Below are 15,411 nucleotides of genomic sequence, written 5' to 3' on the forward strand. Positions count from 1 at the left end.
AAAAGGCTTTCTGAAAAAAAGTCTTTGAATTATTTGCTATGGAGCAATGCTTTGTATTCACAGAGTTTCCGGTGTGTTTGCAGTCCTATCATTGCGCCAGGAGACCACTGCATGAATCCTTTGAAACCATTGTTTCTAGCACCGGAACCTGGTACATGTTGGCTTCAGAAGAAACGTAAAGAAACAATGTAATATGTTTGTAAAAAATAAGGATGTATTGTGCAATATCATCGAAAGATATACAGTGTGGTGGGAGGTCAATGGAGGTATCGTCCACGTTGCTCGATGATTTTATCAATATTCTTCTCATCTTCTTCAAGTGTTTGCATAGTGTGCTCAAAAGCCTTTTGCAGTTCATCCAGCATCTACGATTTTCGTACCATTAGACAATGGTATAATAGGTGTAGGAGAGTATAGACACTACCTTTGTCATTTGCTGTAACTTTTCAGTTCCAACTTCCTTCCATCCATTCACTCCGTCCACTTTACCGAATTTTCGTCCAGATTCTTTAATTAATTGCCATTGAGCCCATAATTGACACAGTTTGCCATGGAATTGCTCAGAGCGCTGCATTTGGTCTTGTATATGTTCTAACGAAGCACACATTTGTTCTTCCAATGGTGTTATTGATAGACCTTTGCGCCGAATGATGGTTACATAACGGATCAGCTGCAAAACATCTTAGTTAGCTCTCGAATGAGCTGCAATGAATCAGTATATGCCTTACATGTAAAACTCGCTGCATCAGATCCATCTGTCGTTTCTTGATCTCGATTATCTTCTTTTCTCTTTCGATATTTTGACTCTCTAGTTTCTTTAACTTGTCTTCTGTTGCCTAATGTTTAATGTATATATTTAGTCATAAGATGACATACATATCAAAAGCCTCAAGTACCTGAAGAGTGGCAATTTGTGCGTCTTTCTGCTTCTTTTGTGCTTCAACTCTTTTATCAAGGTCACTAAATGAGACGGCCAGTGCTGGTACCAGACTGGGCAAAGTGACAAGGTTTAGCACCAACCACTTCCTGCAATGCGCACAATGAAAAAGAATACATACCAGCTAGGATCCGGGTTTTTCCGCTGTGCCTCATCCCATGCCTTTTGGTCGTGATTCGGTGGTTTCTGATACAAATGCACTTCCTGCGGCGGAACGAGGTTGTAAAAGTAGTATCTGAATTTACACTTTGACGAATTTTTATCCCAGAGTGAGTTAATCAATGCCAATTGCTGCCATGTATTCTGTGCTCGATATTGCTGCGTTGAAGAGGAGGATAATAGTCCCTGCCGTTTTGCTTCTATGTCTGCTTCGTATAACAATTGATATACTTGCTGAGCTCTTTGAGTCTGTGCTTGTTGCGATTGCTGTAAACTAGACGTAGTGCTTCCAAATAAACCGCCTCCAAAACCGCCTGTTGTCGCCGGCTTGTTGGCGCTGCCAAATAGACCACCCGTTGTTGATGATTGATTTGCAGAACCAAACAAACTGCCCGTTCCTGACGAGGTGTTGCCGAAACTAAAGTTACTCGTTGACGGCTGGCTTGTTGCAGTGCTTGTCCCAAAGCCGAAACCGCCTGTCGACGGTTGACTCGTCGCTGTGTTCGTTCCAAATCCAAACCCTCCAGTTGACGGTTGAGATGCTTGACTAGTGCTTCCAAATAAACTGCCGGTCGTACCAGCGCCGCTCGTGCTACTGCCAAATCCAAATCCACCGAATGATGGCTGGCTCGTAGCTGTGTTCGTACCAAAGCCTGTTCCTGGCTGGCTGGTCGCTGTGTTTCCAAAGCTGAAGCCCGTTGATGGTTGCTGTGCAGTGGATGCATTGCCGAAAAGCGAAGTGCTTTGGCCAGAAGAGGGCGTGTTACCAAATGAGAATCCACTTTGAGTGGTCCCACTCGCTGGTTGAGCAGAAGTGGCGCCGAATGTAAAGGACATTGGAGGTTGGATCTAATTAAGCGCACGCCGCCGACGCGTTAGGATATGGCAATCGTACCCAATTGCTTTAGTCAACAAGCCACTCCGACCTCCCCTCCTGTTCAAGCACTTGTAACGCTATGCCAGGCAGCACCCGAGAGAAATTGTATACACAGTCTAAAGGCTATGGATTTTCGCCTGCATTGGAGCGCACTCGGCAACCATTCCGTACCCGCAACATTCTTACGCTCGCTGGCTTAATGACTTTCGTCGGTAGTGTCTGTAAGTACAAATATGCTGAGAGAATGCAATGAGAATTGTACCAACACTCTCCTGTCTCAGACGCATACTCTCTCTTTGCTGTCAAGCAAGACGACTTTAGCGATGTTCCACTTCCAAGTACACTTCCTGGTGTGCAGGACGTCACCAAAGAACATAGAGAAAAGCAGCAACAACAACAGTAGCAATGACAATCATAGATTAGTAGTGAAAAATACCGATTCATTCTCCTGTTCTGGTCAGAATAATGTAAATAAAACTTTGTAGTATCATCGTTTATATGTATGCGTGTGTATATCATATGCTAAATATGTATGCTTGAATATATGACAATAATGGCTGCATCAATCGCTGCCCAGTGCATTTCTCCAAGTCGGCTGCGCGGCCATGGCGGGGACAGCAATGCCCGGTCCTACAGCGTTGTGTCTGACTGCGCAGCTTTTGCGAATACTGGACGGTCTTTTTGGCCGATCCTTTGTTGGCTGTATCATGTATTTATAGTTTGTGAGTAGTTTAGTTACTGAATGCTGCTATGTAAAAGATTACTTGCATGAAATAAGGGTGCAGGCTGTCGTGTATCAACCGGTTTCCGTGCCAGCATTCTTGGTAACTGCATCTGCGTCGGCACAGGTGCAGGTGGAGAGGATGGTTCACGGGAAGACGTTGACTTTCCAAGCGTAAATACAGATTGCTGGAACATATTTAGCCATCGATTGCCTTTGCTGCGTTCCGATGAGGGAGGAGGAGATGGCTGCCGCCGCTGTTGTTGTTGTTGTTGTTGTTGCTGCTGCTGCTGCTGCTGGGCTAGCGGAGGGTTCACACTCTTTTGCAGAATAACAGACGAAGGAACAAACCGTTGATGCTCGTCGCGGCTATTTACTTCTGCGCTGAACGCTTCCCAAAAACTGCGCGTGCCTTTGACACTATTACTTTCGAGCGTGGTTTGATGCTCCTTTTGCCATCTAGATAACAGCGACGCTGATCTCGAGTAAACAGGGCTACGGTCGTCCTCGTCGGATGAGCAGTCGCTAGGTGGTGGCGACGATGCAGGGAAGGTTGTCACTATGGATGAGAAAGAAACTCGTTTTACAGGTCGTCGTTCCTTGGTTTGCCATGCAAGATGAGGACTGTAAAACGGGAGTGGATTTGGATATAAACTTTGCCCATCTTTTCCTTCCGCGACGGATGGTGCTGTAACAGTTAATAAGACTTCTTCCTTGTTGAATTTAGGCTGACAATCTGGATACGATCTCGTACGTCTATGTGGCGGCGGTGGAAGACGCTTGGAAGTTGAGTCTTGTAAGCTATCCTTGAGCTTGTCCTTGCAATCTCTATATAATGCAAGTGGATTATCCTCGTTTTTCTAAGAACACAAAAACCAATAAAGCAAAGTTAGTTGGACGACAGGTTACTAGTGAATCATTGCATTTACATCTGCTTCAGCTGACAACGTTGCGGCTTCCAAATCACCTTCTTGCTTTGCAGAGATATCAGAGAGAATCAAGCGATTAAATTGTGTCTAACGAATATGAAGAAAACATCAGATTTCCGGCAGTGTTACGGGCCATAAGATGTAATGCTTACTTTTCTGTGTGCTTTGAGAAGTAACTGCTGTGAGTTTGGAGAAGCTTCCTTCGCGACGTTCTTGTTAGCTTGGTCGAACTGTTTCGTCAAATTCCTGACGCCAGCGAAAGCATTGTTTGTAGTGGACGATTTCCTCTTCCTTCTCTCCGAACCTTGTGCCTCATATGCTTGAACTGGTGTCGATACTGAGCTTTTTGGCTGTGGTTGGGCTGCCGTGGTTTCTGCGGATACCTTTGACGACTCGGTCTTCTTAGGTGCCAGACTTGACCGCAGTTTCTGGCGTGCATTCCTTAGGACGTCGTAAGCTGCTTCCTAAATTGTTCTTACACTAAGAATCAAGCCAGAAATATTCGCAAAATATTCTGTCATTACCTCAGAGGTTTTTGTCTCTGAAACTGTACTTTGTATATTTGTCTCAATTTTGGTTACAGGTTTGCTGCTAACTGGCGACGTACTCTTTGCTCGATCGATTTTCTCACTAGGTTCAGCGCACTCGATACTGAAAGTTTTGATGATATCTTTGACGGCAGGACTGCTGTGTTTGGGTCTTCTTTGAGAGCCGGCGTCATCAAGGAGTGCACTGGTTTTTGATACAACAGGTGCTTTTGGACTCGGTACTTTCGACTCTGACGCTACTATTTGACGTTCTTCATCTATAGCAGGATCTTTTCTCACGGCTGATATGTTGTCAGCGGCTCTTTTGGGCGGGATGGGGCTCATTGATTCATCGTTTCTGATAGATTGCTTTTCGTTGGCTTTGATTTTTTCTTCACGTCGCTGGAAGCTTTGCGCAACATCTTGTTTGTTATCTTGCTGTTGCTCCCTGCTCTGCGGCGTGATGCTACGTGGTGGTGGCTTCATCGACATAGCAGGCGTTGAACACATGGACAACCGTCGAGCCTCTCGTATCTTTCGCAGTTCATCGAGTTCCTAGCACATCGTTAGTGTATATAGTGGGAAGACTACAAAGTGCAATCTTACTTTTTCTAAAAGTTGCAAACCTGTGGAATCAACATAGTTGGCGATAGAAGTAGATACACCGGAAATCGCTGGCTCTAAAGACACAAATGCAGTGAGATATCGAGAATTGCGAAGCAGATAACCATCGAGCCTACTGTCAGCCAACTTCCGAGATCCCAGCGCGGGCGTATTGAAAACCATGAGTGGACAAAAGAAAAGAGAGGATTACAGGCGGAAAGGAGAACCTTGCATTCTACACACTCTGCCATTGAAAAAAAAACAATGTCCATTTTTGGTATTGGTCACGTCAAAGTTTCTGGGCTATCGTTTTAAAGTAAGAAGGGCATAAACCGAGCATAAAATATACAGAGAATGCGCAACGCGGAAGCTTTCATTGTCTTCGAAAGGAGGAGGGCAATTAGAAAAGATATGCTTGATTCGTCTCTAATGAGTAGAAAGACAGCATCCTTGGAATATCTTTAATGTTTCCTGCGTGCAAATACAATAATGTACGGAAGCAGCCAGATAATTGATGCTGATCATCGCGTATAATATGCAAATCGATGTCTGTTGTGTCTGTACAGTGCTTTTATTTTGAAAAGGCAGCGAATATCCAACGTCAAGGTCTCGTCTAGTAGGAGGTATGTATGTACATTGCTGTCATTATTTGCCAAGCTTTCTTCGCAATGCTCTAGTTCGCTTTCTCAGTTTCTTGTGCTTGTGCTTATTCATCTTCAATCGTCTCTTTCGCAAGATACTCGTCAGTTGCATGCCTCCATTGTCTGCAGAAGGAGCAGGTGGTGCTGAGAAGGGCCGTAGCTTTGCCATGTACTCTGACACGGACGGGGAAGCGTGGCGTTCAACAACTATAGATATTGTTCTTAGGATTGAATCTGACAGTCGCTTCACACTCGCTCAGTAGCTTACTGTGTGTAGAGAACGTAAAAGGAAGACCGGTCTCGGCAGGTAGTGCATTGTCAGCGGCGGTGGTTAGTGTAGAAGCACTACGCGTTACATTGGCCGTAACGCGTCGGCAAATGGCAGGTTTTACAAGCGCTGAGCAGCTTTGTACCAGCCTGCGGGCGAACATGACTTGCAACTGTGTTAAAAAGGGGGGAACCTTTCCTTGGAAGTGGCTGCCTCGGTGTAAGCAAGGATAACAGCTCCGCCTGCCAGCCACCAGCACCAGCAAGGTAATGTTCGGCTCTGCCGAGTGAAGCCACGACCAAGAACCAAGGCTGAAAGCAGAGGACCCCTCTACACATAAGAATATCTTAGCAATTTTTATTAAGATATAAATATTTCCAACATCTGCATCAAAATAAAGGACAATTGATCTCGACAGTAACAGTTCTCTCAATTCCTCTCCACAAATCAAAGACCTGTAGCGGCTTTCCAAAATCGTGACTGTTTCCCGCTGAATTTCCCGCGTTCAAAACGGCAGCCTTACCTGGAGAGCTTGCTCTTACATCTTCGATTCTCCAGGGAATCATCCATCCTCGTGTATGCAGTTTGCTCATGGCTAGATCATGGTTAGCAGATGTGCATGTGCTTTCGTCGATGGATGATTGATTGGGAGGATGGATGACTCGTTCAAATCTCTTATGGTGAGTATTTTTAATTCTAGGTCTCATCTAGTAGGAGACATGACTGCAAATATGATGAATACCAACATACCCCTTACCTTATCTACATTCCCTGAGCCGCAATGTGCTGAGAAAATGTTCACTGATTGCAGTCATGTCTCTCTTATAGTTTGTATGCTATCATTGACATGTCTAACCGAATCATGTCTATTATAGGTTTTCCAACGAGCTTTAAATATACCTGTTTATTGAAGAAAGTAAAATAATAAATAGTAAAAGTAGTTGTACTGCTACACACGTTTTGTCTGCTTTCCGTATTCAAAGTTCTGCATATGAGAACAAAGGTATTATGTGCGAACCACATGGTACAATGTTCACTCGAGATGAACAGGATAAGATACGAATGTTGGATGACATGATCCTATTGCTCTCCTAACGATTTTTCTGTTTGATTGCCTGTGATTACTTCAGAAACACTAATCGCGATCCTCTTTCTTTTGTTTCTTGCCAAATCCACAGTGTTTCCAAAAAGCAATGTCGCAGGCATTGAAATTAATGTCGTAGTTTTGATGGGTACTAATTGGAGGTGTCCATCAATGGACAATAAAAATATTCCTAAGCACCTGGAAGTTTAATTATTCAGGACTGAAAGGGTCCCTATCTCGCGATCTTCGCTTGATTTACCCTGATTTCTGCTTATTGCATCTCTTTTGACCATTGCCGCCAGGGTCGCCTACCTAGCTGTAAACGCTCGTATTTTTGTCTCTTGAAGTCCTCGCCGGTCTACAGGTCCCTTAGAGTTACTGTGTCTCTTGACGCACCTGGAATCGAGCTCTTTGGCGTCATTACTGGGCCAACTACCATCACGACGGGCCTGCTTGGCTCGTTAAACTGGATCAGTTACCCGATCAAGAGGTCTCGCTTCACCAACGAGTCTTTGCTTTGAACGACAACGTTCTGCAGCCTCCAGTGTTGAAGCTGAAGATCCCGAATTTATGGACTGCGCCATGGAGGAGTCTTCTGAAACCGTTGATGCAATTGTCGATGCTTAGGAGGAACTCGACCTGTGCTGGCAAGAAGGGGAAGTAACCATCGACAGGCGTGCTGCAAACCCCAACGAAACCTTTTCGGGACATGCTACGCTGCACCTACCGGCGAAAGAGTATGCATCGCCAGCGTTGTACTTCTTAGGTTCATTTCGGAAGTACACATACACGAAGTTGTTTTGCCGGCGATCAACCAACATGCAAGCACGATAGTTTCTAACTTCGAGGCCAACACATACTCAGAATTCTTGGTATGAATTGCTCTCTGGGTTCTGATGACTGCAGTGCGTATTGACGATCACGGTGCATATTGGGCATCGTGGACAACCGCCTGGAATTTTATTGATTTGGTCGCGAAGTTCCGTACCTTTCGTCAACTTCCAACCGCATTACTTGCCCGAACAACAGAACTTCTGATGAAGTTCATCAACGCATTGCTTGAATTTTTCTCTGCCACCTGCCGTCTGCCAACCAAGCTGTCCACTTTGAGGAAGCAAGCGGGAATTGGAGCAGCTACAAACGGCGTAAAGCGATACGTAGTCTGCCCAAAATGCCATAAGACCTTGGACATTGACGGGTTTGATTTGAATCAACCGGGCGATATTGTCGGGCAAAACTGTCGCGATCACAAGGAATTTCCCTTGCGAAATGTCACCACTTATGGACAACGCCTTTTCAAATGCTCTTCGGGTAACCGTGCAGTGCCGATCAAAGAATACGCCTATATCTCTGTAAAGCGCACTCTCGGTATATTCTTTAATCTCCCTGACTTCGTTGAAAAGATCAACATTTGGAGACACCGCTCACTGCAGGCCAACGTCATGTATGATATCTACGATGGGCAGATGTGGAAACAGCTCAAAGACGTTGATGCTGCTGGGTATGATATATAGAATACACTTGACGGACTATGAGAACACAACATCAAGTTTAATATTCATCATTTAGCTGAAGCTGATTTACATTGGGTTGATCAACCGATTACAAAAGCGCTAGATTTATTATATTATAATTATTATTATTACACTCTTTCCAGGAAGTCGCACTTAGGGCAAATTGATGTCACACTCATCCAAGTGTGAATGGCGCGAGTTCTAAAAATAGATGTCGCCAGGCTGACAAATCAGATATCGCATTTCCAGGATGTTTTGTCGTACAAGCCTTGGTGTCTTTTGGGATATAATGAAGCGCGCCAGTGTTTTCGTCCTTGGATTTTTGTCTTTTACCACAATTACACCGGGAACTATATCATAATGAGCATTCAGTTTTTGTATGAAGATGGAAGAGGCGCTGTTGTCGACGAGTATGGCAGGCCCGTGCCTATGGATTACATTGTTGATGAGGAGCCGTATGGTCCTGAAACATTGAGCTCTTATTCACAGTATTTGTCTACACTGCCTCAAGACGGAGGCAACGAGACAGGGCCATGCAGATAGAAGACGACGTAAAGGCTGATACCGACGTTGTTATGAAACAAGCATCGACAAGCGTAGTTATACCCTCTATACAGATCAGGACAAAATGAGGTTCTTCAAGCTGTTGTTTGAGAAGTGTCTGAGCGCTTCTGCCGCTGCAAAGCGATTGGGAATCCACGCTCGTACGGCACAAAGATGGGCCAAACAGTACGAGAGAGACCCAGATAGCATCTTCGAGAAACCTAGGAAGACTGGCCGTCCGCGTCTTCTCAATGAGGAGCATAAAAATGTCATTCTAGAGTGCATTGATGAGAATCCGTTGGTCGTCCTGGAACAAGTGGTGGAGCAACTGAGGCAGGTATTTACAGGACTCCAAGTATCCAAAAGCACCGTGTATGATTTTGTGAGAAAACATTGCAATCTGTCTCTCAAAAAAGCTCGGTTTCAGCCTGTAGACAGGAACAGCGAGGAAAAGATCCAAGAATGCCTAGATTGGATACGTAAATGGGAAAAAACTGAGATGGACTTTACGAGAAACTGCGTCTTTCTTGCTGAGTCTGCTTTTCATATTAACATGAAACGTAGTATCGGCTGGTCAAAGAAAGGCTCACCCGCAGTGGTTAGGGTACCCAAAACCCGAGCACAAACAACAACCATCTTGGGCGCGATTTCTGCTGCAGGTTTGATCAAGTGCAGCCGGAGACTTCCGCAACCACAAGCGAAGAAGAGGAAGCGAGGAGATGATGCTGGACGTACGAGCAGAGGGACGGTAACAGGACATTATATTAGCTTTCTGAAGGCTACAATGGATGAAATGGAGCAGTATCCACACATGAAGGACTACTACCTAGTAATGGATAATGCTTCTATCCATACTTCTGACGATATAGCCAAGTACATCGCATCCCGAGGTTATCGTTGTGCTTATTCACCTTCATATTCTCCTGAGCTCAACCCAATTGAGCAATTCTGTTCAGTTGTTAAGAGTAAAGTAAAACGCAACAAGTTCTTGGAAAAAGAGACGTTGATGACGAGGATCAGCGAAGCTTCCAATAGCTTGAAGCTGAGTGATTTCAAAGGCTTTGTTTGGCATTCTCATAAATTCTTGGACAAATGTCGCAACAAGCAAGAGCTCTAGAGAACTTTTCAAGGCAGATTTTACATCCATGCATGGGAATCAAAGTAACGTTCATAAGATGCCAGTCAATTTTTGATTTGTTTGAACCTTTGAGTCCTTTGCGCTGTTTGGTGATGGTTTGTTTAACGCAATCAACCCAAAAGAGAGATCTCATTGACAGGTTTACTGTCTTTCTCTTATAACGCAAGATGCAGTCGTATCAAGAGGTCAATTGCGTCTCCAAAAAAGAAAAGCAAATTGGTCACCCCTTCGTTTTACAAAATAAAGTTCCCAACTTTTTGCATTCCCCATTTTTTCGTCTTCCCCTTTTTTCAGTTTATCCCAAAAGACGCCAAGGCTTGTACGACAAAACATCCTGGAAATGCGACATCTGATTTGTCAGCCTGGTAACATCTATTTTTAGAACTCGCGCCATTCACACTTGGATGAGTGTGACATCAATTTCCACCAAGTGCGACTTTACTTCCCGGAAACAATGTACTTGTCGAAACTGCGAAGCAAATCCGATTTGCTCAAACGTGTGGTGTATTATTGATTGTTGTTATGACGAATGTGACATTGAAGGCACCTCGTAAGTTAATATTCAATGAAATAACAGCTCAGTCAATAATCATGTGATTGAAAATCTAGTGGCGAGAATATGAGCGAAGCGACATCAGAACGCATCAACCACGGACGAAGAATCGGCGCGAAAGTGGACCTGCTTTTAACAACGGAAGTCCAGAACTTGATGCAGGGGAAGCGCTTGCACAATCACGCCGATATGGAAAGCCCATTGGCGTTGTATTTTTGACAACTCTACATTTGTCCCACAGGCCGTTGCCCCCGAAGCAATTGCCGCCTCACTTCGCATCATAAGGCCAACGACCTTGTTTCGCGTTAACCTGTAGTCTCTCTCTGTTTCCATTTCTTTTGAACCGATGGACCCAGTTGTCCATCGTTGAATAAACTTCATACGCAAATGTGTTAATAACCGCTGAAAGAGTTCATTTGTGTTACAAATGTCATATTACGTTATTTGAAAGGAGACGGTCTATATTTCGTTGCAGGACAATTATGAACCTGAGTATTATAAGGGACATACGTAGGATGATAGGTTAACTGTATCAGATAAAGTGTCTTTTGTTCGTTAGCATCTGAGAATTTGCGGCGGTCAGTATTGACGCCAGTTTACTGCATGCAACTGCAGGTTCATAAGGAGAGATCTTTTTCTCCATGGTACCACTGGTAACAGATAGTAGGGCTCTAGAGGTTGCAGCTTATTGCAAACAGCCTTAGAGCAGCAAGAGCCCCTTGGAAAGGGGTTTCTGACCTCCGAACAAGCTGCTGCCGTCGATCTCAAAAAAGGCGCTCTGTGGCACTGAACCTGTTTTCGTTCCGCGCACACCCACGCCAACTACCCACACTGTTTGCTCGACACATGCTCTACACAGACAATGTCACTCCTTGTAGATGGGCTCGATCAAATATGGAACTATGTAGAGATTGACGGACACAACCCACAGCTTCGAGCTGTCGTCACGACACTCGCGGGTGTTTTCGGTCTTCTTTATGCAACTTTGTTGGCAGTGGACGGATATTGGTTTCCTGTTTTCGTAACAGCAGGATTTCTTTTGGGAAGCTTGTCTACAAACAGAAGACTTCCGCCTGAACCTAGACTCTTCCAGACGAGTCCTTTGCAAAGCGAGGTACGTGCGAGGAAGATACAAGACAATCGGCTTTTTGTACTCATAAAATAAAAAGATTATCCAGGAAGAGTCGGCAGAGAGCCAACAATTATCGCTTTTTTATCCTCCTCTTACCGAAGCAGTCGATAAATTGATTACGTATTTCCATCGCGACTATGTCCTGAGCTGGTGGAACCCGCTAAATCTGCACAGTGTACCAACCTTTGAACAGACCGTGCGAGCGCGACTGAATGGAGGTGTACATAATATCGAGAAAATCCTAATCAAACAAGAGCGAAATGATCTAGTCATGGCAACCGTCTACGGTGTTGCCAATGTCTTGATTATCCATATGGTAAGTAGTACATTAACGAAATGTAATTAATAAATTTAGGACTAAAAAACATGTGATACATAGCGCGAATGCAGAAGTCTGGAGAGCTCAGGATTGACGCTCGATAACTACATCTACCAAAATCCACAGTCGCCATTTGCACAACTTTTTTCGGCAAAGGAACAGCATCAGCAGATGCAGGCGCTTAGCGCTGTGATACTAAAGCGCATCCTACCATCAAGTGATACAAACTCTGCTGTTGTTATGAACTTATTGACGGAACTGCTTGCAACATACCTTTTTGAATCTATTTTAGCGACTGTGAGCGATCCGGATTATATCAATTGCTGGATCGTAGACTATCTGTCTGAAAAGCCGGATGAACCGAACGGTGAAGAACAGGAGAACAGCAAAGAGATCGATGGACTCTACAGCGTGGTAGAGCGCGCTGCAGAGAGTTTAATGGCTGCAAAGTCTGATGAAACTGAGACAAAGTCATCAACACCTCAACCTACGTCGCAAACACCGTTGCAACGGGAACCATCTCCTCCGCCAGTTGCAGAATCGCAGAACGGTTCCTCTCAACAGCGATCCAAAAATAATGAGCATACTATGCATAAATTGTCCAAAATGGATTCTGTCGCGTCGGACGATTCCTTACCACCTATCCCGGAAAGTCGACGTTCTTCTGTCCAATCATCGCCTGGCCCACGAAAGAAGGTATCCGCTCCAAAGGCTGAAGACGCATGGAATCAGACACCCATGATCTACGCGAATGGTACTGTTAATTTCAGTGTTATGGATATCAGCGGAGGACATGCGGATGGGATCCCTCAGGATAAGAGCAAACTTATGTATATTGTGCAAATTGAGCGGCCGGCCATGGAAGACCAAGCAGGATCCGAAGGAGGTGGATATGTTATCACTCGCACATACGCAGACTTCGAGGTTTTCCATGCAATCATTAGTGCGCGTCACGCCAAACGTGTTGCCCGAATTAATTTGCGATTGCCTCTGGATCCAATACGATCTTGGCTGAAGTTGGGCGGTAACAGCAATCCGCCACCGACGGCCACCGATCCGGAAAGCATCTGTCGCTCACTGGAGCGATATCTATTTACAGTCGTGCAGGACAGCGAGCTTGGAAGAGATCAAATTATTCTCGCATTCCTAAGAAAAGAACGCCGATCTCCTGCTGGAGACAATTCCACAGATACAGTGGATGTATCGTTTGCAGATGAATACATGGATGAAGTGAGTGCGTATGCCGCGATCAGCAACGCATCCGGCGCAGGCGTACCAGGAGTTTCCCAAAGCAGTGTTGGAAAAGCCATGTCCATGCTCGCTCGAGCCCCTTCGCTTGCAGTCAAAAGCGTTAGCAACGGAGCCAATAGCTTGCTAGGCAACGATGGCAGCAGCGGCGACTACTTTTTGGTCTCGTCGCCCACGCAGGAACCTGCACGACGGTGGTTCGGACGCAAAACTATGCGAGAAGGATCTATCTCTAGCATACGAAGTGGCAGCACGGCAACGAGTGGAGGCATACCCGAGGACACTGAAGAGGAGGAAGAAGTAGTAGAGGCATCGTCAAGGATAGCCCCGGATTCAATAACACCAGCACCAGCACCACCGCTGGCTGCTGCGACTCAGTCTGTTGAGAAAGAGGAGGAAGAACGAGTTCACGGGAATAGCAAACCACTTACTGCATTAGATGTGGAGCTATTAATCGAAACCACCTTTGCGCTCGTTGTGGAAATATTCGATTTAACAACTGCCAACAACCGCGCATGGATGCGACGTACTTTGTTGAATCTATTACGTGAAATCGTGCGTCGATCTTACACGGAGATAATTGCTGAACAGTATAGCAGTTATATCCAAGACTACCTGTCTCCCGATGCCTTGGTGGAATTGACAGACAAGCTGACACAAAAATACTGGCCGAACGGGGAACTAGCACAAGGTGGACAGGAAAGGACACCCGAAGAGAAGGAAGCAACAAGAGAGCAAGCAAGAAAACTGCTAATAAAGTCAGGTGTACCAAGCGGTGTACGGCAGTTGATTGGCGAGCAAAACTGCGTGGCAGCCATGGAACGACTGTGGGCACGTTGTCAAGACCAATCTTTGAATCGTGTCTTACTGGTTCAGCTACTAGAACGAGTCATGCGTCCGATATTCGGATAGATTCCCTTTGCTTCCCTTATCTTTTCGTACCAATCTTTCCATCTGTACAGTCATTGTTGTTCTTCATTTCCCAGTTTACATTACTTTATATCTGCTTAGTTTAAGCAATCCATACGTATATATAAAGATATCATCCTGCAAGCAACTTAACAGTAATTATTTGCATACAAGGAACAGCCAATTCCTAAATGTGTCGATTCAGGCCGTTCATTGCCTGTGAAGCCCGTGCCAAACAAGTATGTGATTATGTCAACATTGGCCCCTTTAGTTTCGGCAAACAAATGCCAAAGATAGCGATCCCATATTTTCCATTATTTGAAAAAGATCAAGTGCGTTCCTGACTCGTTTCTTCGGTCTGCTGATACAAACCATTATATTCCCATGATCCTTCAAAAGTCAGCTTTTTCATAACCCGTCATTTGATCAATTCTGTCAAACAAGTCAAGTGCAAGCATTGCGAGAAATGTACGTGCTCGAGAGGTTTGATAACAGATACTACACAAAAAGGATGGATACACTCCCAGCTTTCAAGCAGGAATTGAAAATAAAATGTATAACCTGTTGATACCAATGTTGTCGTTCATGTCCTTCGTTCGGACTTGCCACCATCATTGTTATAATGTGGCGAAAATGTTTTATTGACACTAAAGTTTCATCTCCATTCTTCAATCCATCGCCGTTACATCCATGTATCAATGACGGCATTTTATCTTTTGTTGCATGAAGTATACTGTATGTATCTTTGTAACCATCCAAGCTACCCTCCTTCACCAACAACGCTTATTGCCAAGCTCCAATCTGAATTACGTGCTCTGAAGCGAGCACCCATCGACTTGGATTAGAACAGCAAGGTGTGAAACGATGCGCGTTCACTACCCACGTGATATTGAAAACGGTGCCGCTTTCTTTCATAGTAACTAAGCCCGACTTTGATAAAGCATCCCATGCATCATAGTTACGCGTAAGCCGAGAAGCCACGCTAAAGGTAAACATACACTTAAAGAAATCCAAAGTACTAGGGCGCGATCGGGTTCTCCCATTGGTGAGCAGTTAGGCCGGTGCTTATTAAGACTTGTCTATAATGGGCGGAATCGTCAATACGTGCATCTAGAGCTTAAATCCAGCGGAAGCCTCGACTCCTAACGACTGCCCTGAATACATGACATTGCAGATGCTGCAATCCACGCAGTTCTATGCGCGTCAGAAAAAGTTCATCCGAAAAGAAAAAAAAAAAAAAAAAAAAAAAAAACAAAAAAAAAAAAACAAAAAAAAAAAGAAAGAGAAGAAGAAGAAGAAGAAGAAGAAG

The 15,411-nt window shown here is 44.7% G+C and overlaps 8 protein-coding genes across 8 annotated transcripts; 5 read left to right on the top strand and 3 right to left on the bottom strand.

Annotated features, from left to right (window-relative positions):
• Window positions 1-257: 257 nt before the first annotated feature.
• Window positions 258-1,933, bottom strand: VTP01DRAFT_500 (uncharacterized protein; the record flags this gene model as incomplete). Its single annotated transcript, XM_069383744.1, has 5 exons — window positions 258-365; window positions 425-670; window positions 729-836; window positions 897-990; window positions 1,059-1,933. The coding sequence occupies 5 exons, from the start codon at window positions 1,931-1,933 to the stop codon at window positions 258-260; spliced, it is 1,431 nt and encodes a 476-aa protein (XP_069244920.1).
• Window positions 1,934-2,052: 119 nt separating this feature from the next.
• Window positions 2,053-2,376, top strand: VTP01DRAFT_501 (uncharacterized protein; the record flags this gene model as incomplete). The annotated part of the gene is made up of 2 exons (XM_069383755.1): window positions 2,053-2,194; window positions 2,255-2,376. The coding sequence occupies 2 exons, from the start codon at window positions 2,053-2,055 to the stop codon at window positions 2,374-2,376; spliced, it is 264 nt and encodes an 87-aa protein (XP_069244921.1).
• A 159-nt stretch (window positions 2,377-2,535) lies between these two features.
• VTP01DRAFT_502 (uncharacterized protein) lies at window positions 2,536-4,936 on the bottom strand (the record flags this gene model as incomplete). Its single annotated transcript, XM_069383766.1, has 7 exons — window positions 2,536-2,673; window positions 2,742-3,554; window positions 3,624-3,710; window positions 3,776-4,087; window positions 4,148-4,705; window positions 4,757-4,830; window positions 4,891-4,936. The coding sequence occupies 7 exons, from the start codon at window positions 4,934-4,936 to the stop codon at window positions 2,536-2,538; spliced, it is 2,028 nt and encodes a 675-aa protein (XP_069244922.1).
• A 462-nt stretch (window positions 4,937-5,398) lies between these two features.
• VTP01DRAFT_503 (mitochondrial 37S ribosomal protein mS38) lies at window positions 5,399-5,825 on the bottom strand (the record flags this gene model as incomplete). The annotated part of the gene is made up of 2 exons (XM_069383777.1): window positions 5,399-5,601; window positions 5,663-5,825. The coding sequence occupies 2 exons, from the start codon at window positions 5,823-5,825 to the stop codon at window positions 5,399-5,401; spliced, it is 366 nt and encodes a 121-aa protein (XP_069244923.1).
• A 1,817-nt stretch (window positions 5,826-7,642) lies between these two features.
• Window positions 7,643-8,803, top strand: VTP01DRAFT_504 (uncharacterized protein; the record flags this gene model as incomplete). Its single annotated transcript, XM_069383788.1, has 2 exons — window positions 7,643-8,247; window positions 8,482-8,803. 2 exons carry the CDS (start codon window positions 7,643-7,645, stop codon window positions 8,801-8,803), a joined length of 927 nt encoding a protein of 308 aa, XP_069244924.1.
• An 85-nt stretch (window positions 8,804-8,888) lies between these two features.
• On the top strand, window positions 8,889-9,920 carry VTP01DRAFT_505 (uncharacterized protein; the record flags this gene model as incomplete). Its single annotated transcript, XM_069383799.1, has 1 exon — window positions 8,889-9,920. One exon carries the CDS (start codon window positions 8,889-8,891, stop codon window positions 9,918-9,920), a length of 1,032 nt encoding a protein of 343 aa, XP_069244925.1.
• A 425-nt stretch (window positions 9,921-10,345) lies between these two features.
• VTP01DRAFT_506 (uncharacterized protein) lies at window positions 10,346-10,713 on the top strand (the record flags this gene model as incomplete). Its single annotated transcript, XM_069383810.1, has 2 exons — window positions 10,346-10,491; window positions 10,551-10,713. The coding sequence occupies 2 exons, from the start codon at window positions 10,346-10,348 to the stop codon at window positions 10,711-10,713; spliced, it is 309 nt and encodes a 102-aa protein (XP_069244926.1).
• A 643-nt stretch (window positions 10,714-11,356) lies between these two features.
• On the top strand, window positions 11,357-14,105 carry VTP01DRAFT_507 (uncharacterized protein; the record flags this gene model as incomplete). The annotated part of the gene is made up of 3 exons (XM_069383821.1): window positions 11,357-11,608; window positions 11,664-11,942; window positions 12,006-14,105. 3 exons carry the CDS (start codon window positions 11,357-11,359, stop codon window positions 14,103-14,105), a joined length of 2,631 nt encoding a protein of 876 aa, XP_069244927.1.
• Window positions 14,106-15,411: the final 1,306 nt, after the last annotated feature.

The sequence above is a fragment of the Rhizomucor pusillus genome (assembly GCF_041956525.1).
Source record: "Rhizomucor pusillus strain CBS 183.67 unplaced genomic scaffold VTP01scaffold_1, whole genome shotgun sequence".
NCBI lineage: Eukaryota > Fungi > Mucoromycota > Mucoromycetes > Mucorales > Lichtheimiaceae > Rhizomucor > Rhizomucor pusillus.